The sequence below is a fragment of the Phaethon lepturus genome, unplaced genomic scaffold (assembly GCF_000687285.1).
Source record: "Phaethon lepturus isolate BGI_N335 unplaced genomic scaffold, ASM68728v1 Scaffold57502, whole genome shotgun sequence".
NCBI lineage: Eukaryota > Metazoa > Chordata > Aves > Phaethontiformes > Phaethontidae > Phaethon > Phaethon lepturus.
This window is the reverse complement of record NW_010523785.1, coordinates 1-21678: the sequence shown is the minus strand read 5'-3', so window position 1 is coordinate 21678 and position 21678 is coordinate 1. Positions and strand designations below refer to the sequence as shown.

Here is a 21678-nt window from a genome sequence, read left to right as displayed (position 1 = left end):
CTACAAGGTTTAGTTTGATGGAGGAAATAATTACAATTTTAACTGGTCTGTTCCATCGAGATTTAAGTGGACTGTATTGTACAGCTCTCTTTGCACGTTACAATGCCATTTACAGTGATACAAAGTGGATTAAAACACTTTATAGAGTTGAGGACAGCTACTGTCCTACAAGCAGAAAGTGGAGGAAAGGCTGTGTGGAGATGGAGGGAGGACAAAAGGAGAGAGACCCGACATTTTAAACGCCATAAAGAGGCAGGTGAGGGTCCTTGCAGGCTGGTTATTGTAAGGGAAAAATAGAAGATGCAGAAATGGAGAGGAAGGCAAGTAGGATTTGTACCAGTACAATACATGCCATGGTATGTTATTTTAATTGCTGCACTCAGATGAACTGCAAACAATGTTGGTCACAGAGCAATAGATTTACACGCCTTTTCCTCTTGTTGCCTTAAGCTTTAAGTTGCAATGAAAATGATGGCGACCACCTGGACAGAGACCAGCAATACCCCAGCAATCAAAAAACAAAGCGTATGAGGACATCATTCAAACACCACCAGTTGCGGACAATGAAGTCGTACTTTGCTATTAACCACAATCCTGATGCCAAGGACTTGAAACAGCTAGCTCAGAAAACCGGCCTGACCAAAAGAGTCCTTCAGGTAAGAAGAGCAGTCCTTCGTCTTGAAAAGTAAATAAAATATCAATTTTACATTTGAAATGCCACGGGTCTCGCTGTTTTTCAAGCTTTTCTTAATCATTCACACCTTCTGTGAGACTTCAGTTAAATCCTAGCAAGTATGAGAAAAGTTATTTCTTTCCAGCTTCCCAAAAGTCGGTCACTTGAGGTCTAATTTCTAATGACAGTTGTGAAGGTTTGGGACCCTGCTTGTTTTCCTGTAGTTAGTTGATTCTGGTGCATGTTTTAGCTTCCAATCTGCTGTAAAAAAAGTGAATTATTTTAGTTAGTGTGTTCACTGTAAAAAGAGAGCTCTTAATTTAGAAATTACTGTGAATGATTACTGTTATAAGAAATTAATCAGCAGTTTGAATTTATTTTATCAGGACAAGGAGGGTATCTTTTCTTTCGTAACTGAAGTGGACATAAACTTAATTTTTCAAAGATTAATTTTTTTATTCACAGTTTAGTAACTTAGAATGAAAGGAGATTGCATTTTAAAAGTTCTTTTTCTCTGAAAGCTGGATTTTTCTTGCTTCAAGAATATACACCCCATTTGAACTATTATGGGAAGCAAAGGTGAGAATATTAGTTGATTTAGCTCCATTTTAATTTATCGTTCTGATTCAAGAAGTCAATTTTAATGGGCACTTACCCAAATAACTATACCTAGAGATAAATTTGGGCATATAGGAGCCATGGATCTATTGCTGAAATTTTTAAACGAGTCTTAATTGTAGAAAAACGGTTTGTGAGTTTCATAGAGACAGGTAGGGCTCAGAGACGGACTCCTGGGAAAGCATCATGGACAGCTCTCGCAAATTCATAGGCAAGTGGAGGGCAGTAGACAGAAATATTGAGAAAAACTGAACTCACTGGAGAGATTCTGGACCTTACAGTGTTAATACCTAACAGAAAAAAGAATGAAGGTTTTGCAGGCTTCCCAGTAAAAACTACTGATGAAAAAACATATGTAATTACTTCTCTTGGCTACATCCTCCATAGTTGGATTTTTTTTTATTTGTTTTATGAGGCTGACTTGCAGTGGTGGAACAGATTCCTCCGATATACCTAGTGCACATCCTAACACTTGACACAGTGTCTCTCATAGCAGCTCTCCTTTATCCATGCACATAGGCGAAATCATTTATTGCATTTGCTTGTCCTTATTTTGACACTTCTTTATTTTACCTTCAGAGTTTAGATACCTCAGTAGTATCTATTCTGTCCATTACAGTGCACTCACACATGAATTATCTGAGAAATTTCACATAGTGCATTAAGAAATGAGATCAGTGTCTAGGAAGAGTCTTTCTCTTGATCATCTTTCTGTTCTCTCTCCTCACTCCACACCAACTTTGTCTTCCATCTCTCTCTTCTCTTTTCACCTAATGGGTCTTTCCTTCCATCTTGTTTCCAAGTTATTGTCTCTGTTTGTTCCTTCCTTTTCAGAATGTATTTCCTCGTCTCCAAAATTGGACTCTTATGTGTCCACTACACCTCACTCCCTTTTTCAGTTTCTTCATTGCTTCTGTTTCCGTCTTGAACATACCGCATCTTGCAGTTTTAAGGTGCTTTGTGGTTCCTCTTTCTTTACAACAGCCTCTTACAATTCCACTAAACCTTTTTCATCGTTTTGGTAATTGGTGTTGAACTTCTTTTACTTTCAAATAAATACTCCTTTATGTCTGGGCTTCTTTAGCTGAAGAGTGGTGGAAGGTAATAGCTGGTGGTGAGGATTGCACCCAGAGGATGATGCTGTTGGAGGCACTTCAAGAAAATGACTCAGAGTGATACTTTGTCTAAGAGTGTCACTTGAGCTTTCCTATCTGTTATGAATGCTCTCTACTCCACACTCTTTTGAAGTTCTTGTTTGAAAATTAATTTGGGCCACGAAAAAACAAACTTGTTTTTTTGATTTTAGAAGCTTTGGGCCCGATTGGGTTATCTCTAACTTGTGAGAGGCGACTTTCCAAACACTGAAGTTTACCTATATGCCTTTCAGGGTTGCTCTTTGCTGGGGAAAAGCCTCCACGATGTTGGTTACTGAGATAGTGTCACTTGTTAATTCTTTTGAGCCAGAAAGGTTGGCATTCCATCTGTGACATTTATTGAACATGAAGTAATTCACTGACGCTATTGATCTAAACAAGCATCATTAGTATTAGTCTGTCTTACATACCGAAGGCGCATGGACTCCCAGACGTACGTGCACACTTGCCAGTAGTAAGATATCTTCTGCATTCCCTAAGTTGTTACTAGGCATGTTGGTAAGCTGTTGTATTTTCTGTATGTTCAGATCTCAGGTCAGTTAATGAAGGATTGTGGCTCTTTGTGTCTCATCAATAGAATATATTTCAATAGAAAATACAAGGCAGCAGATCAGGAGAAACAGATTCTCTTGTTCCGAAACCAGTACTTCCTAAACACATGTAGTAGAGTTCCCAATGATGTAGGAAACAGCTATAGTGCCCTTACTATATAGACGGTCCCACGTAACCTGTAATGAGGGGGCTTTGTTTGTAGATGAGCAGAGAATTTGGCCGTATTGATAATGATCTGCGATATTGGATTTGGAAGACATGACTTCTGTCTTTGCTTTATATACAGTTAGTCATCATCTACACATGTCCAGAAGTGGAATGGCATAGAAATGTAACATACTGCTTCATAAATTACATTTCCTTCAGTGGCTTTGTAATACAGACCATTTTCTGTAAGTAGCCACATTAGAATCACAGTAAACCTATTTATATTTTTAACCTCTATTTTTATTTCTTTTCATTCCAGTTTGGCTTTACATTTGCAATTTAATTCATACACTTCTTGTACTGCAGCTGGGGAACACAAGCCCCTTATTGTAAGCTATCATTCATAATTTAAGTGACCAGCTAATTGTGAGCTAACTAACTGGCATAAATATTCCTGTTTTGGGAATTGGTCTTTCTTTTTGTGAGTTTTGAAAGGGAAGGTGGAAGTAGATAGCCCTAAGATGATATGGTTTCCTAGCCATAGGTAGGTACCTCTTATCTCCCTAGGAGTCTGGAATATGATTATCCACGGAAAAAGCAGTTTAGGAACATAAAGCATTATTTTTCAGTGGGATTCTTGTACACTGCCTATTCTTTCTTGAATCACCTCCCAGTAAAGTTGCTACGAAAACCCTACAAAGATTACTGAATGCGTTTGGACTTAGCTAGTTCAGTTCCAGTAGTCAACAGGCATGAAAATTTGCACAATCATGCGTGGGTCCCTTGCGCTACCTTGCGATGAAGGTCTGCTTTAGGATAGCATACTGCAGGCTCTTTACCGAGCTTCCATTCATAAAATATCCCGTAGCTCCCCGTTAACTGTGCGTTTAATAATTACAGCCGAGTAATCAGAATGTGTGTGCAATGAGTGAACGTAGTTTGCTTTGTGGTGCAACACCCTTTATATTTTTGTTTCTCCACTTACTAGTTAGTGAAATTCAGTAAGGCTAAATGTCTCCAGGTAGCTGTGTGAATGAGCAAAATTGTGTTTAAAAATTTGCTTCTAGCACAAGCTATTCATACAGCTAATATATAACAGTGGCAACAATGGAGGTGTTACAAACAAGCAAATAAAGTTATCCACGGCGATTAGATGATCTCATTCACTGCAGTATCCGAATCCTTTACAATACTTAGTGTATTTATTTCCAATACTTCCCAATTGTATGGAGATGTTATTTTATTCCTGTTTTACTTGACGGAGACAAAGAGTTAGCTGCGCAGATCCCTGAGGGGGTAGTATAATATTTTAACCACAGTAAATATTATTCTGCCTAGCTGCTGAGGTGTCCAGCTGCAGGCATCCAGCCCCGCTAGCCAGAACGTGGCAGCATCACCGATGGGTCTCACAACCGTCTTTATTTTTCGGTGGGAGTTTTGGCCATATTTTCCCCTTTGATTTGAAATAGCTCAGCCTTATCATGATAGAGTTGGACAGAAAAACACTAAATACCTCCCAATGATTTTGTTTATCCCTCAGTACTGAAGACCAGATTCCTAACTGTGTAACGGATGTGAGAGAAGTCCTTCTGGAACAATTCTTTCGGTTATGTCTGTTCGGGTTGTTATTTCTTTACTTCACTGTAACGCCGTTACAGGTGCAGGGCCTGAATTGTCCACGGGCGCGTACAGCGCTACTGCCGCTGTGCACGGGCAGCGCTGGCTTGCCAGCTCTTACACGCCACTTTGCACAGCCCTAAGTAACGGCACGGGGCAGTGGAGCAGCCGGCCTGCGTTCCCACAGCTCCGAAAACAAGAGTTTTAATTATTTTGCTACTCTTCAACACGGAGTCTTCGCTGAATGCTTTCCTACCTTAGGCGCATACCCGAATATCACCACTGTGACAATTACTTTATATTATCCCTTTCTATCATAAAACAAGGTATTTTCAGAATTTCAGTTAGCAAATATTTAGATGCCTTTTCAGTAATAACATGAATGTTTATTATTGGACAATTTCAAAGAGTTTTATAACCATTGGCTGATTAACCTTGACAATATCTCAGTGAGAAAGAAATCTAAAGTAGTCATATTATCTCTATTTTTTAATAATACTTACAAGATTATGGAATATTTTCTATGTCTAATGCGAATTACCACTATTAAAGACAGAATGAACCATCTTATATGTGCGGCTCCTGAACGCAGCATTAATGGTCATCGGTAAGGGCATCTGAGCACAGGTTTTCATATTTAATGGCAGATAAAGGGGAACACACAAGCACCGATAATCTCGCTCACTTTTCTTTACATACTACATGTTTCAAATCACAAATAGAAGCAACACCGTAGAGTATCTCGCCCTACTAAGGTTAGCTAAGGAGCAGTTGGACTTTTAGGAACAATGTAAATGAGCAAAGTAGTTACGGTGCCTTCTATAGTTTTACACACTGTAAGCAAGAAAATTGTTTTGTGACTAGGAATGGAAATGTTACTCATATTTGGGGCTACTGCGTATATAAATATGTATATTTTTAATGAACATAAATATGAAATTACACAGAAGTATGTGTATATGCAACTGGACTAGTAGTTTTGCCTGTTCTGTTTTAATTATTACATAACCATGGTACACATACATATCAACAGTGAGAGTCTCTAAACTTCTATTTCACCTTTGTATGTATTATCCTTTTTACAATTGCTAGAAGGTATATTAAAATAATCAAAACCAAATTGCTTTGTGGGACAAATATAAATTATCTCTTACTGAAGGGTAAAAAATCCCATGTGTGTTCAAACTGCTGTTTTTTACCATTCCTAACTAGTTGGGTGCTGAGACTTTGCAGCTTGAATGACCAGAACGCGCTGATGTGCTTCGCTTGCATCCCCTGCACACCAGGCTCCCTGCCTTGCTCGGAGCCACGCGCACACGCTCCCTTCTTGCGTGGCTCTGAATGAGCAGTCATACGAGAGGACCCTGGTTGTGAATGTGTCAGGCAAAACCAGCACATTTGGTTTTGCCTGGGTTTGACCACATCGCTGTCCTTTAACAGGTTTACCACTATAATGGACTATGTTATAAAATCATGAGTATATTTTTGCCAGTGCTAGTTTATATTTTTGTTTTCTTGCCATATATGAAACTGATACATAGCCTTTGAACTAAGTGTTTTAACAAAGGGGATGCCAACATATACCATTTTAAAATACTAAGCTTTCAGAAATAAGGACCTGTAGGGATGTGATTTATGCATGGCCCATGAATGCAGCTCCTATGGCCACTGCCAGAATTTGGGCCTGAGAATTATTTGCTCGTGACATTCCCCGGGGAGAGTGCAAGGGAGAGGGTGCACACATTAAAGACCCTTGGTTGGGGGAGAAAGCTTTCCAGAACAAAAATCAGAGTACTCGGTGGGGGGAATTTGGGTCTGGACCATCCATACATGAGAAGAAAACCAAGGAAAAACAGCTGAGACGTTCATCAGTTATAACTGCGGCTGGCAAGCTGAGAGCACAAAGAGAACACCTTACAGCACTGCCCGTATTTACGAATCGCTTCTCTGCCAGTGGCCTGGCTTAAAGCAGATGCTACAGCAGGGGCCATGCTGCTTCAGAGGTAGAGGTCAGAATTTCGGTACAGGTTGGTGTGGCCTCGTGAGCTCCACGCACTCAGCTTCCCTGTACAGAGGAGAAATCTGATGGAGATCCTGTGTGGCTGTGCAGATCCTTTCACTCGCTCGGTTCCTTTCTCCGACAGATACAGAGATGATGAAGTTCACTGCATCTGCGGAAGGACTCGGTCTTATTCCTTATAGCAGGTCAACATGAGGCCAGTAGAATCAGGATTGAGTCCATTGTAAAGAATGTAACCATGACAGAAAGCCTTCTGATAAATAAGCACAGTGAAATTTTGGCTAGTTTGCAGCCATAAAATTACCTGGTACCAACATATATCAGGTTGAACACGGAGTATTTAATGACATTTTCAAATTTAGTCGAAGTAATATGCTGTACCTAGGTTTCATGCAAGTTTCACAAACACATTTTATTTTATCTATTTTCAAATAGGTCAGAAAAATATTTTATCTTTAAACAAATCCTGCAGACAGTGAAGAGCATTATTAACTTGGACTTAAACACTGAAATTTAACTGAGAAAGATGAAGTCATAGCTTTTGTCCTTCACTCAGAGATAATAATAAAATAATGCAAGAAGTAGCAATCTTGGAAAAAATCCTGTATGTGGATATAATTTCTACTGAAATTACAGTTTTTAATGCAGTGTGAGTCTTTAATACCATTCAAGCCTCTTCTCCTGACATCATTCCAGTACTGAAAACATTTGAAAAAGGAGACTGGCGTAGGCGAAGAGAGCTGAAGCATTTGAGAAAGAAGAGTAAGAGAAGAGTAGGGAAGAGGGACAGTCCCTTTAGAAAAGCGGGAGCACTGCTGACGCTGAGGCATGGGAAGGCTCCTGGGAGAGCTCTCGGGGCCCGCAGAAAGGCAGGGTGCTGTGGTCTGTGTCGCTTGCTGCTTACGATGGGAGATGGACTTGAGATGCGAGGGAGCTGAAACTCGTTATTTTATATTCGTCAGATGCGTGATGTCTGCCTCATCCAGACAAATACTGCTGGGATTGAGGGCAGTCGAGGATTCGTGCGGGCTGCCAAATTTCTAAGCATCTGTACATGTAGCCTGCACAGAAAGACTCCCCTCCTCCACCCTCAGTCCACTCCTGTCCCAGGCAGACTGTTCATGCAGGATTGCGGGAGAGGGAAGGAGGAATGCGGTACCGGTGTGCAGAGGACACTTCTCGTGACTGGGGCTACTTTTCTAACATGGTACCGGTAAAAACATCTTCCACAATTCAAGCGTTGGTGAATTTGTGAGTATGCTTTTGCTTTTTTAAACACTGCAGCTCTTTAAATGCTACCCTGTTATATTAAACTATTTCAGGTTTGGTTTCAAAATGCTCGAGCCAAATTCAGACGGAACCTCTTACGTCAAGAAAACACAGGGGTGGATAAGACTTCGGACTCAACACTCCAAGCAGGGACCCCATCAGGTCCCGCCTCAGAAATATCCAATGCCTCCATGAGTCCATCCAGCACTCCCACTACTTTAACGGACTTGACTAATCCTACTATGCCTACTGTGACATCTGTCTTGACGTCAGTGCCCGGAAGTCTTGAGGTTCATGAATCTCGAAGTCCTTCACAGACAACTCTTACAAATCTTTTCTGATGACTCTTTCTTAATAATTTCTTTAAAAAAGAAATTATTCTTAGTTGAAATTCCAAGTGTATTTTAATAGAGGCTTTGAGCAACTGACTAACCACAGTTAGGATCTCTCCTAAAAAACAGAAGGAAATGTAGTGTTCTGGTATTATGGAGTATGGACTGAAGAATAACTTGGAAGATCTATTGCAACACAACATTTGTGTAACTGTACAGTTTTGTGGACTGAGCAAGGGAAACAGCAATTAATTTAAGTTGGCTAAAGCTTCTGTATTTTCAAAGACTGCCATGTGCCTTATATACTGTTTTATCTACATTCTTTGGATTCCATGTCCACTTCTCTCTTTTTCTCTCTGTATATTTATGACCAGGGCAAAAATGTTAAGAGTTTGTTACTTTGAATAGTCCTAAGCCTTTCATTGGTTGCTTTGTTGTTTTAGAATTTGAAGGTCAAAGTCTGTTCGAATACCAGAATTTGTAAAATCTAACCAGTAATAAAACCACTTATGGAAACTACTTGGTAATGACTGCAGTTACATTTAACATTAGTGTCACAATCAAGATAGGCTGATTGTATTTAAAAGGATTAGGAAACTGCACTTCAAACACACTATCTGCCTAGGATAAACTCTAAATATGATGTATACATTCCTCTCGTTCCTGAAGTATGTATGGGTGAGAAATCCAGCTTGTACAACAGTCTAAGTATCTTCATTGTAGAGAAATAAATAACTGTTAGTTGCAGGTAGAAGTTATCAGATAATGTTAAAATTCAAACAGAGAGACTATACTTAACTTTGCTGCGTGGAAGAAACTTGACTTCAGCTAGCATTTATGAAAGCAGCCTTGCTTTTGTGCAAGAGATGGCTTCTCCCATTCCCTGGAGGAGGCAAGCGGGTATCCGACAGCTTGTGGCCACTGCTGAGGTGGACACTGGGTAGTGCTTTCTCTAGGAAAAAGACAGAAGTAGTTCAGGTTATTTTACAACACTGGCGGGCAAAGTCGAGGCAAAATTAGGTTTTATAAAGTCACAGCCTTCCTTTTTTTTGTGATGCTTTGAAGGAATAAAAAGCCAGGGAAGAATATTATATGATCGACACTAATAAAAGTGGTTATTCTTTTAACGATTACGGACCTTTCAATACAATTGAATTCCTTCTCTCCCCAAAATCTGTGCAGAATATAACTCATATTTTGAGTTTTTTTCCTATTGTTTTAAAAGATGCTTTTCTGTAATTAAAGAAATACCTCAGCAAAGTTTAAATATATATCAGAACGAGTATACACTATGCTGTTTGCCCAGTAGTCTGATAGATTTTGAGTGGTGCATAAGATGCATATGGTTGTTCCTTTTCCAACCTGTTACAATCAGTTTATTTCAGTCAAATGTTAGGTTGTATGTGGCTTAGCTCTCTCAAACCAATCCGTCATTCCCATTGGATCAAAATTGCTAAAAGATTATTCCAAATAAGCAGCAAGATAGGTGGAGAGGTGCCAAGATTTGTGTTCTTTGCCCTTTGCAGTGCACTGAAGATGACTTCGAAGGCCAGACTCTTTGGTAGCAATGTTTTGGTTCTAAAAGCGCTACATTTATTCAGCTTTCTCCGCTGAAAATTTGCCATTCTTGTGCAAGCCAAATTCCTGCCAAGATCAGTGAGGGATCTCGGAGCATGAGGACTGTGTGATAGAAATGCTGACATAATTAGGTCATTTATTAACCTTTTTTACACTTCAGCTTAAAAAACCCCACAGGTGAGTTATCTGAAAAGCAAGACAGTCCTACAAAAATCATAACTAGCTAAGATCTGTGAAAGGGGTTACGTTCTGGTCACTAAAACCATTAGGCTAGCATAGTTCATTAAGTCTATGCACAATAATGAAATGTTAAAAAAGATAATCTGGGTTGAATTAATAACTGTTACAGGTTTGTCCAAGCCATTTTTCCTCATAATATAAATGTCTCATAAGGAAATGGTGCTGGTTAGTGGACTGTAAAAGAGTACGAATCCGCCTTTCAAAGATATTCGGACACAGAGATTCTGCTGTATGTAATGTTTTCTTCATTGTCAATTACCTTGGAGAGTTGATTTTTTTCTATATGCTTAGCTGGATCTTTTCTTGATTTAAAAGGCAATGTTGGTCCACTGTTAAATGGATACAGCCCATAATTAAAAACCCCGTGTGTTAACCTGTAAACAGTTTTTAAAAGCTGAATCCTGAATTCTTAAGTGTTACGGCAAATGTAGCGGATAACGATTCAAATCGTTCTTTAAAATTGCAGTGCTATTATTTGTGATCTTGTATTTTAACTACCTGAATCCACATGGATGGAAATACCTTTCGAATCAATTCTCAATATTGCCTTTTCAAATAACTGGCACTTATGAAGGGGAATACTCTCATGTTAATCTTATCTAAAACCTACAAGAGACAATTAGAGAAATTGTCTGGTTTAATCAAATCAGGGATTTTGCATATAAATAAGAGACAATGTTCTATGTAGGGTCTTTATGTAGGTGCATTAGGATTCACTCACTGGCTCCAATGACCTATGTTGTCCCCATGATTGTTTCAATCCTGTGGTATTGTTTGGTTGTTTAGAGCTTGTCGGGTTTGAATGCTGTACATTTTTTTACTACTGCAATCCTAATGTTTCTTCACATACTTGTACAGTTCCACATTTGATGTATTAGTCTGAAATTCTGTTAAAAACATGAACAAAAATGGAAATGATATTTCTTTGGAAGTGTATTTTTACTGTATATCTAATTTGAACTAGTTGAACATACTTCTTTACATTTTGCATGATAGGTGTGTAGTTCATTTTTTAAATATGAAGGAGACTTAAGAGTAACTTAGAATGAGAATATAATGAAACCTATACAAATATGGAAAATACATACAATGATTTGCTACTTTTTGACTCAAGAAACTTTTTGAAATACATTTTACCTAGTTTATTTAAGATAATGCAGGTATTTTGTCTTTGAGTTCATACGTAATACAGAATATAAAAGGGGATTACACATTAGAAAAACTTTGGAGTCACCCTGGTACTCAGCAGCACACTGGATTGTTCTTGTCAAGCAAAGAGAAAGGATATTTGATTTTAATTGATCTACAGTAGAGAGGGAAAGTGATAGGTAATCACAACTTGAGTTTTTTTTACACTATTAATAGCCACATTTCATAAAACTTACTTTTCATTCAAATTTTCTGAGTTTGGGAAAAGAAGACTAAGGATCATTATACTAATGAAGAAGCTGAATGCCTGCCCTGGAAGCAAAAGTCAATTTATCAAATATACTATGGATGGAGAAAGTGCCTCTAGGATATTCTAGTTTCCAAACTCTCTTTTCTTCCCAGCTGTTAAAAAACAACACACAAACATATTTAGAACACTTTCCTATAACTGTTTATTATTTTTTGTCTGTTGGAAGGTAAAGACTAAAGCTTAGGCACATGTAATAATAATCTTCATCTAAAGGAAAAGGAGAAAAAAAAACATGGATGAAAATAAGAAGCAGGCTTCATACTTAGGCACGATGATAGCAAAGACATCCAGGTGACTAAAAGAAGTTCCATGTGTACACGCTTACGGTCTTCACAGTGACCTAGTAATGCTTGAAAGGAGAGATTTTAATTGAAAGTAGGTGAATTAGGATTTTTTTTTTCCTCAGAAATCCAGGACTAATTACATAACTGCTGCTGTTTTTTAAAATGAAATTTGATATAAGTTACCATTAGGAAGGGTCATAACGTCAAATACAGTGTGAAGAGGTAAGCCTAGACATTTTAAGAAGGACTTTTTTTCCCCTTTTCTTTTCTTTCCATCTTTTTGACCCTGGTTCTTCTCCAGGACGCATCGTGAACTGCTGGCAATAGGCTCAGGTCACTTTAATGAAGGGTAGAGCATCTCCCTGCCACAGAGTTTATATCCTCCTGCTTGCGTGCGTTCTTCATACTGACGCTGGCCAACACTTCTCCTCTACCTCACGCCGCTTGGCTGCCCGAGGCTTCTACAGCGTGAATCCTCCTACCAGCTGGACGCTGCAGTGGAGCTTTTTCCTACCTCTGCAGGAATTTAACCCTTCTGAATAAGGAGGAAGTAAACCACTCCTGACAGCGATTAATTTATCCATAGCTAAAACAACGATCTGTAAAATGAACGGCCTATGCGTTTCTGAGATCACTTCGACCTGCATTTGAAAAGGCTACAGGTGAAATATGTGCCACGCGTCCCGCTCGCATTAGCAGCCAGGGTTTGGATGGGTGTGAAGTGCGTGGGCACCCACTGCCTGGCGCACACAACGCTGCAGTTGCCAGGCATCCGCATTTCTGCTTTCCGAGGTTATAATATTACACCTCCCTTTCCAGACCCTCAAGTCCTCTTCGTCTTGTCCTGCGAGTAAGTTGGTTGGGACGCTGCTGCATCCCATACTGCACGTAATTTTGTCTGAGTCTGCAGTGCCTTCGCTTAAAAAACGAAGTATAGCAAACCGCGAGGAGCGTTCGCGCCCTCCCGTACGTTGCGTTTAAGGCTGCTCAGAGTCTCTGCCGCCGCCCCCGTAGGCAGCGGGGCTATACGGATCGTGGTCTGTTCTCGCTCTAATGACAGAGAAGCGAAGGAATAAATATTAGATTCTTGATCTACAGTGAATAAAAATGTGTTTTAAGAGTATCTTAGGAGTGGCAAATCACTATAAAGAGGGAATAAAGACGGCGTGTTTCTGGCACACGGGAAGCTGCCGTGGTCATGAAGACAAGCGGCAAAGCAGCTGGACTCTGAGCGCCCACGGTTTCACTGCCATAAGCGGAGAGACGGGCTTTAGTTCACTGCGGGCTTTAGCTGGGACGTGGGAAGCGAAGAATCGAGTTTGCCTCTGTTGTAACATTGGGTGAGTTATCAGTAATTTGTCTGAAAATTCGCTGGGGGAAAGATGGCTGCAGCAAATAGCAGAGCGATGCCTTTCACATGTAAAAACGCTGCTAACGAAGCGTTTGTCCCGTCGCGCCGCTGCTCCGCCGGCATCTTCACGGTCTCCGTGGGCGTGATGCGGCAAACTTTCCTGAAAGTGTTCAGTAGGCAAGCTGACCTTCTGGGGAGCAGCAGAGAATCTAATCATGTATATTTGCAATTAGCTGTAATAATTTACAGTTGTAATCAATATTCACGTCTCATTTTTCTAACATTTCTTGTTTTGTAAGCCATATCCAGCGTTAGTCTTTTAGCCTTTGGGTTGTTCCAGGGTCATTTTTTTAGGCTCTTTTACTGAAGGTAGCTTTGGCTTCGTGCCATGAAAGGGAGTAAGTATTGGGTTGCATCGGTCATCATCTGTCACTACCCGTAGTTAAAAAAGCATCAGATGTGAAATGGCAGTTACAGAAACGCCTAAAATCTTCAGCGGGGTTTAGTTGCGCTTTTGACTGTTTCACAGGGAGCTCCCACTCCTTGTGAAAGCGCAGCTAAGGTAAGACTCGCACCGGCACCGGGCTGTGTCCAGGTTCTGTCCCGGGAAACGGCGCCGGCCGCGCGCGGGCGCGCCAGGCGGGTCACCTCCGGCGTGCAAGTCTTCCATCAAAAACTACTTCCACTCAAGCAGCAAATACTGACGGGCCTAATAGATAGAAATTTATCTGTCTGTCACAAACTACCGTGTCTGCTGCTCTCCCTCATAACCTGTTATACTAATCAGACGTGTTTTTTCTCCCCGTTCAGCCTGGTAAAAATAGAGTTGTGCTGGATCAGGGCCATGAATGGCATTTATCAATTTGTCAATTTTTTTTCAAGGACTAGATAAAAAGATATACTGGGCTTTTAATGGATTTCTGATCAGGTTAATATGATGTCAGCAGTTCTTTCTGGCCTAACAACTGGATTTTCGTAGCAACAAAGGACAGTAAATATTTTGGGGGTTTTGTTTTGAGCAAAGCGCGGTACTTAAAATACGCAACCTGCTGACAGTAAATTCAGACCTAGCAATATCATTTAGCATGCTAATGCATAACACTGTGCAAATTATAATTATTTCCTGAGAACACCACTTCTGAGGAAGTTCTTTTTTTGTTGAAGAAATCCCTGTAAAAGGCATGGCTCTGCATATATATTTACACAGCTTGTTTACATGGCATTATATCAATTTATTAGATTGTAAAATCCAGCACTTAACAGAAAGTTAAATTTTTGCAACAACCTCTAGAAAAAAAGAAATAATTAAGGTTTTCATTAACGAGAGAAACCTGTTCTAGCCACGGCATAGTTTAGCCCAGTACCTATAAAAAAATAATGTAACAGCTAAAACAAGAGGGACACAAGTATTTGGAAAGCGTCACGCAATTCTGTGGTGACCTGGTTTAATTGATAAATACGAACAATGACTTTTTCCAGGCGCATATAGATTACTGGGTAATTAGCGTTAGGAAATCACAGCGAACTTGCAGCACCGCAAACAGAGAAATAGCCATACATTTTTCTTGCAGTCACTCAGAACTACCCAGGCCGTTACCCATCCACTGCACATAATTACCGTGCAATTTAATGTTCCTTGATTCCTATGAAAAAACAGTGAGAAGGTACTCGGGCTTTGGTAATTTAAAGCGTTCCTATGAAAAGGGTCTGAATTTCCATGAGCGTATCGGCCCAGTGATGAGTAACAACGCGAAGGAGCTGTAAGCCACGTATTATCTGTGTTGGCTGAAGCCTTTACTGGAGAGCCAGAGACAATTTCTTCCACACACAGAGCTAAAACCCCAAATTCTCCCAGTGGCTCTCCATGCGTAGGTCTGACAGATCGTACTGTCTCTCCTCAACGACTAAAGGAAGAAATGAGGCCATCCGGCACATTTATGTCCTTATCAGCTCTGGTCTCGGTGGATTTACAAGCTAAGTCTGGCAGCTGTGCTATACCCCGTTTGGCCGAACGCCTCTGGCCCAGGCCGTCGTCGTGCCCCGGGAGCCGCCCCGCAGCTCTGGTAGCCCCACCGTAGCACGTCACACCTACAAAACATTGTTCAGAGCAGGTTTTTGCCTAACTGACGTCACATACAGCGATGTGGTCCATCTGCTTAACCCTGCGCGTGGGAAGTGCAGATGTGAGATCTGTGTGGACAGGTTTCAACCGTTTTTTCTGGTTACAGCCTCCAGTCTGCAGAAATTGCTTCTCCACCAACTGTTTCATTTGCCTTCTCACGTCATTTCCACATGTTTGATCACTCATTTTTTGCTCTCCTTGTTCTGGAAATCAAGACTAGCAAAGGAGATACCCTGTAATACGGCTTTGCGGGCTGGGACAGCGAGAAGCTGATGCCAAGCTCATCTGGGCAAGGATGGGAATGTAGGGAAGAACAGTTTCTGAAAGGCCAGGCCTGTCACCCACAGACAGATAAGAGGGTAACAGACGGCACTGCCCAGACCAAGTCCCCAAAGACTTCTCATCTCTTGCACCCAGAGGTTCCAAGGATTTGTTAATCATTGTATGAAACTTTCTGAGGCAGAAGAAGACTTTATTTATCATTGCTTTCACGACTATTCTAGACAGGCAGTTTCAGCTTTTTCAAACTGTAGATCCCCTGCACATTTTCTGCTGGAGGTTGCAGACTGTTGTCTAGTGGATTTAACCCTGCTGACCGTAGACTTGCCTTCATTAGTTCACATGCACAGATCCCTTAGAAGCAGCTCAAAAGCTTTTATACCCATTTTTGTTACTGTATGATAGGACTGCTTCTGGAGAAGCCGGCAGACAAGCGTGAGCTACCCATGGACACGGGAGATAAGATGTTTCATGCCCATGAGCTTGCAGTGCTCTTTGAAAGGAGGCTCTTCCCCTCCAGCGCTGTCTGCAGTGCTCACTTTCATCTGGGCAGGGTTTGTAAGAGAATTCTTGGAACAGGCTGCTGCCCTGGACAGCTGCTGATGCCTTTTGGAGCTGCTATTATGCTTAAAGAAATCAAGCACGGATGTTCCTACCATCTCTTCCAGTCAACCCTAATTAATAGAGACCCAGACCTTCTCCATTTGGTATGCACTTGGCATTGACTCCTGACACTTCACCCAACATACTAAATGACAGCAGAAGTTACATTGCAGCCAGTGTCATTTGTGTTACAAAAATAAGCCTAACCACAGACGCTCTGAAAGCCTTTTTTAATGTAATGAAGGCCATTTGTGGCCTTCATTTCTCTCTCTGTCTTTTCCAGTTCTACCCCTATTGTGCCTACAGAATTCAGGAATCCATTTTAGATTAATATAAAAGCTATACAATGCTCTTTTCTGTGATTCTTTGCTCTTTGGCTCCCCAAGTGCAGGCAGTTCCTAGACATGTGTTCATACTCTCTTTTTCTGTCTCTCTGTTTTGTCCCAGAGGTTATAGCTTGCACATACCGACACCCACGGGCACTGACAGGATTCTCAAGAGTCCCTTCTGGCTATTCCAGCACAAAAGAGGAGTCTCGGAAAAGGCACTGGCAGCTCTTTGTAGAAGTACTTTCTCCCCACACAACAGCTCCAGCTCCCGCAGATCCGAGTGTGGAGCGTAAGGTGTGTCGCTGCCACATACATGCAGATGCCATCACTATCAGCTGGCTTAGAAAAGACTGAAAGCTAGGCTGCTCTTACAAGATCTGCATAAAAATACAATCTATTTTAATTCCACAATTACATGGGAGGTGATGCCAGGTGTTAAAAGGAAAAATGGTTTTCTGGCAGGACTCCAGATATTTCTGTTCTTTTCCTGTCTATTGGTTGGTGCAGAGACCAAGGCAGGACTCCTGCCTCCTGCTTCCACCGCGGACCACGGACACCAGCTTACTCCGTGCTGGCACAGGGGGGCTGTCCAGAGGTTACTTGACATTAGTTTGAGAAAGTGCTTTGAAGTTCTTGAGTGAACAGCGCCAAACTAGAGCAAAATGTGTGTAATTGCAAAGTGGAAGTCGTTACATTTCACATGGGAGGCCATGAGAAATGAAACTGCAGCAGATGAATGTGACCATGTGTACCTCTAGTCTCACCTTCTGAGTCCTAATTGCTGCTTGACCGAGCTGTGCGGAAGACAGGAGACCCTGATTTACGTTATTTTGGAAAACTGAAACCAGAAACTATTGGACGTTGATTTAGGGATTTTCAAGATATGTGAGAATGCACAAATCAATCACATGCAGCCAACTCAGAGGAATTTATATTGGATGGTACTGAAGGAAATCTTCCTTTTCCAGGGAGGAGACACTAGATCATATTATTTGGTAACTGCAGATGAAAAAGGCCTGTGAAGCAAGGACGTGGAAAACTAAACAGAGTCAAAATAGATAAGGCTGAGAGCATGAGAAGTCTATCCCTTCTCCTTCCCTGAGAGACAGTGAAAGTCCTAAGAGCTTTACAATTGAGAGAAGGTGAAGACACATTTCTATTAAAAAACCACTGTAGGAGGGTTTGGGAAGAGCACCAGGCCCGGAGGTCGGGAGTGCGGGATTGCCGTGATAAGGAGAAGTTACGGTGTTAGAGGTGATGCCATCCCCGGCCAGCGGTAAGGCTTTTGGTTTGAGGATCGATTTCAGATTCATGCCGCACAGGTCAGGGAGAAAACAAGCTATCATGTGTGTCACAATACTTCAACGTTCACTTCTTACCAACTGCTCAGCATGCCAGCCCTTGTTGTAAGAGAAGGTAAAAGCTGGCAAGAGTTTGTCGGAGGGCTTAGCGTTTTCTTTCACGCTCCCAACCTTTCCGTCGGAAATTCGAAGGAGACGAACCCAGCCTATTACACATGCTGCCTTTGTACCCCGAACTGCTCTTTGCTGCTGTAAGCTGGCTCTCTTCACTAAATGTACGTACTTAGCAGTAGATCTGTTGTTATGTACGAATAATTAACAAGGAAAGATGTCACTTACTGCAGGAGTGCCGCACGTTTCTGGCTGCCCGAGTTTCCAGTCCTACAAAGCCTGTAACAGGAAGCTGTGAGCCCAATCTCTCGCGTCTTCACAGAGTTTAATTTGGGTACGTTTCTTACCTTGGTGCGTTACCTAACTGTTGAAAGTGGCAAAAACAGATGCCATAAAATGCAGGAAAAATGCAGCTGGACTGAAACTCAAGTATTAACAAAGCATATTCCCTTGACATGCACTAATCTTATACCTTCAAAACCAGGAAAGATGCAGTTAAACTCACAATCGTTTTATGGTCTCGGTAGAACCATAGAAGCTTAGGGATCCTTTGTTATTCCTCCATAAAGAGGGAAGTTATAGTGAATGTGCCCTTCTTAAGTTGGGTGTTTTTAAATACTAACATTTATTGCTCTGCAGTTTCTCTTTAACGTGTGCGCAGAGAACAAGAAAACACCTAGCTGCACAGGCGTATTTTTAGAAACAATAACAGAGTCCTCTGTTAATAACTGGTTACCTCTTTTGCCGTTTGCATAGCTGATCATTGTTAACGATCCAGTTAACAGGATTCATTAGGGAGGCTGAAGGACTTGCAGTTACATAGCACGTGCTCTGTGGTGCTCGCCGATGCAGCCTGTGTGTATGCAGCCGCCACGTCTCTGGGAAAGCTCCCTTGGTTGGACACACACAAAACTGCCCCGTTTGGGTCCCACGTGCCAAACCTGTCCGTCCCTACATTTCTACTAATTTGCAAAAATGTGCTGATGCGGCCCAGCTGCAGCAATTTCTTCAGATTAACACTGAACCGCCAGATTCTCCCACTACTGAACGTAGCTTTCCCCAGGGCTCCAGCCTTGGGCTTACAGTCCTCCTTTCCGCAGAGGCACGGTACCTGGAAGCGAGCCCATGCTCCGATCTCCCAACAGTTTCCGAGAACATTTGGATGTAGAAAGAACAAGAAGTAAATACCTAAATAACATCACAGCCCCTCTGCTTTACTCTCCTTACTGCTTTTGGACACAGATCAAGACTAAAGCCACTGGTCTCCAACACGTAACTCCAGGGTTTTGACGAGCTGACTCCCTGATCAGCTTGTCGAGCAGCCGAAGTGCATCACCGGCTGACCGCCGAGCGGGCAGCCCGCTGCGAGCCGCCAGCCAGGCCGGGCTGGTGATCCCCGCGTCGTCTCGCACTGCGTAGTGCAGGCGTATCCGAAAAGCCTCGACAGTTTCCGCACCAAGCTACACCAGACAGGGCCGTCAGTCCCAGATTCCAGCCCGTAGTAAACTCAGTTGCACACAATATCTTTTAAAAAAAAGCGCCTTTGCCTGTGTTTTCCACAAGGCCATCTCTGCTGTTTATGAGGGGGCACTACTGAAACATGACTTTCATTTTATGTGTTCTTGACGTGGCACCTGGATTGGCAAAGCATTACATTAAATTGGCTCCGAGTAAAGGTTTTCCGGAGAAAAAAAAAAAAAAGGATTACCAGTATATTAGTCGTGTTTTTGCAGAGCTCAGCCGTACAACCGTGTGTAGGAAAGACGATACTTCGCTTGCAAGCTCAGCCCTGTGCATCTCACAGGACATTAATGCAGAAGTGGGAGAAATCTAATCTTAATCTTCTAGAGGCTGAAACACTGATACAACATGTCATGCCCTGTCATCACCTGTTGCTAAGGGCTGAGATATGCCCGGTCTCGGAGGGAGACTGCGAATGAGGAGTGCATTTTGATGACTGCAGGGGAGGGGAGAGTCTCAGGAACTGCTGAAGATGCCGCTGTTTTATAGTGTATAAAATGCACCTGACCCGAGGCAGCGGACGGGCAGAGGCGGCCTGAGGGGCACGCGCTGAAAACATCTCCTTTTCGGCTACCGACACGGTTAGCAGCTGTCAGCCGAGCAGAGCTGATCCTCTCTCAAGCAAACCTCCCCACAAGCTACCGTCGCAAGGGCCTAAAAGGCGGCTCCTTCTTCAGCACTCCCTCGTCCCAGGCCGAGCATCTCCCTCAGCTTCCTGTTCTCCTTACGTGCCTCTTCTCACCTGCACACCCTGCGGCCTTGCTTCCGCCCGCCGCCCCCCCGGTGCCACCGCCTGCCTCTCCTCACTTGGCCTCCTCTGTTTGTCCTCCCTCTCTCCGCTCCAGGAAGGCGGCACCGGGAGCACGCTGTCCCAGGGTGCTCCCCCGAGGACTGACTTCTCGGCTCGCTATCGCAATCGCCGCCCTCCCTTGCGTCACCAGGACCGCTGGCACCGTACCGCACGCGGCACCGACAAAAGCAAAGCCAGAAACTGAGGGGAGGCCTGAGAAGCAAGGAGCCCCAGCAGGCAGGGTGCCCGCAGGCTGGCAGCAGCACACCGAGACACAAGCTGAGAGGGAGACCGTGGTCTTCCAGGACAACCAGGGCCAGAAAGCTGGAGGAGCGCAAGCCTGGCAGCAGTGGCAGGTCTCTGCGCCTACAGAGGGAAACGCACAGCAAAGCAGAAGTTAGGGGAAGAGGCACGACGTCTTCTTTCATCACCAAACATCCATCTTGCCATTAAATTCCACTAGCAGCGCAGTCATCAGCTGCAAAAGTGGGGCTGAAGTGCTCCTTTCACATGAACTTCGTTGAGTGTCTTTGGATCATGAGGTTTTCTGGGTCTTGTACGTGCTTTGGCACCTGGCACAACTGGACCCCACTGTGAGGCGGAGACTCTTGGCACCGCTACTGTGCAAATTATTAGTATTTACATTGTTAGTACTTCTATTACTGCTGTTAATAATAGTAGCAACCTAATACGCCGTTTTCTGTGCTGTCTGGGAAACGGGGACTCCATTCCTACGGATTTTATGCCAGGGGCTGGGAACTACAGCTCCCATGCGCACGGGGTTGCTGTTCAGGCTCTAATAAACCGCATCGGACCATGCATTTCAGACGAGCACCAGCGCAGTGTCAGATGGGTGCCTTCGCTGGGCTCGGCCTGGGGACTGCGCCGGGTCCGCGTGGCGTATCGTCAGCTATGAAACAAGATCTGACAACAAACTCACACAAGTTCCTCCTGAGCACTCCTGTGCTCCGTGCACAATCTCCAAAGAGCCTGCGGGGTATGGGAGCGGCGTGGCATCGCTGGCACGGCCTCTTATCTCCATCCATGGTCCCCAAAGGGGTTCGAGCAGGGCCGAGTCTCTTGGTTTTCTCCAGGTACCGGCTGCCCTTCCTCCGTACCATCGCATCCGCCGGTTTTGCCCCTCGTACCAGACCGGGAGAAATCTGCACCCCTGAGGGATGCAACTGCTGAAACACTTGCTGTTAGCACCAGGCCGCTGTTCAGAGGAGAGCCCGTGCCTTGGCGCTCAGTTCCCGGCTTTTCGTCGGCCGGTCCTCGGCGCGGGCTCCGGGGGACGGCGCTGCGAGCCCTCCCTCCCGCGGGCGGCC

At 43.0% G+C, this 21678-nt stretch overlaps 1 protein-coding gene across 1 annotated transcript; it reads left to right on the top strand.

Moving 5' to 3' along the window:
- Positions 1–450: 450 nt before the first annotated feature.
- On the top strand, positions 451–8896 carry LOC104617002 (LIM/homeobox protein Lhx2; the record flags this gene model as incomplete). Its single annotated transcript, XM_010282202.1, has 2 exons — positions 451–656; positions 8104–8896. Coding segments are annotated over 2 exons (494 nt in total), but the record flags the coding sequence as incomplete, so codon positions are not given.
- Positions 8897–21678: the final 12782 nt, after the last annotated feature.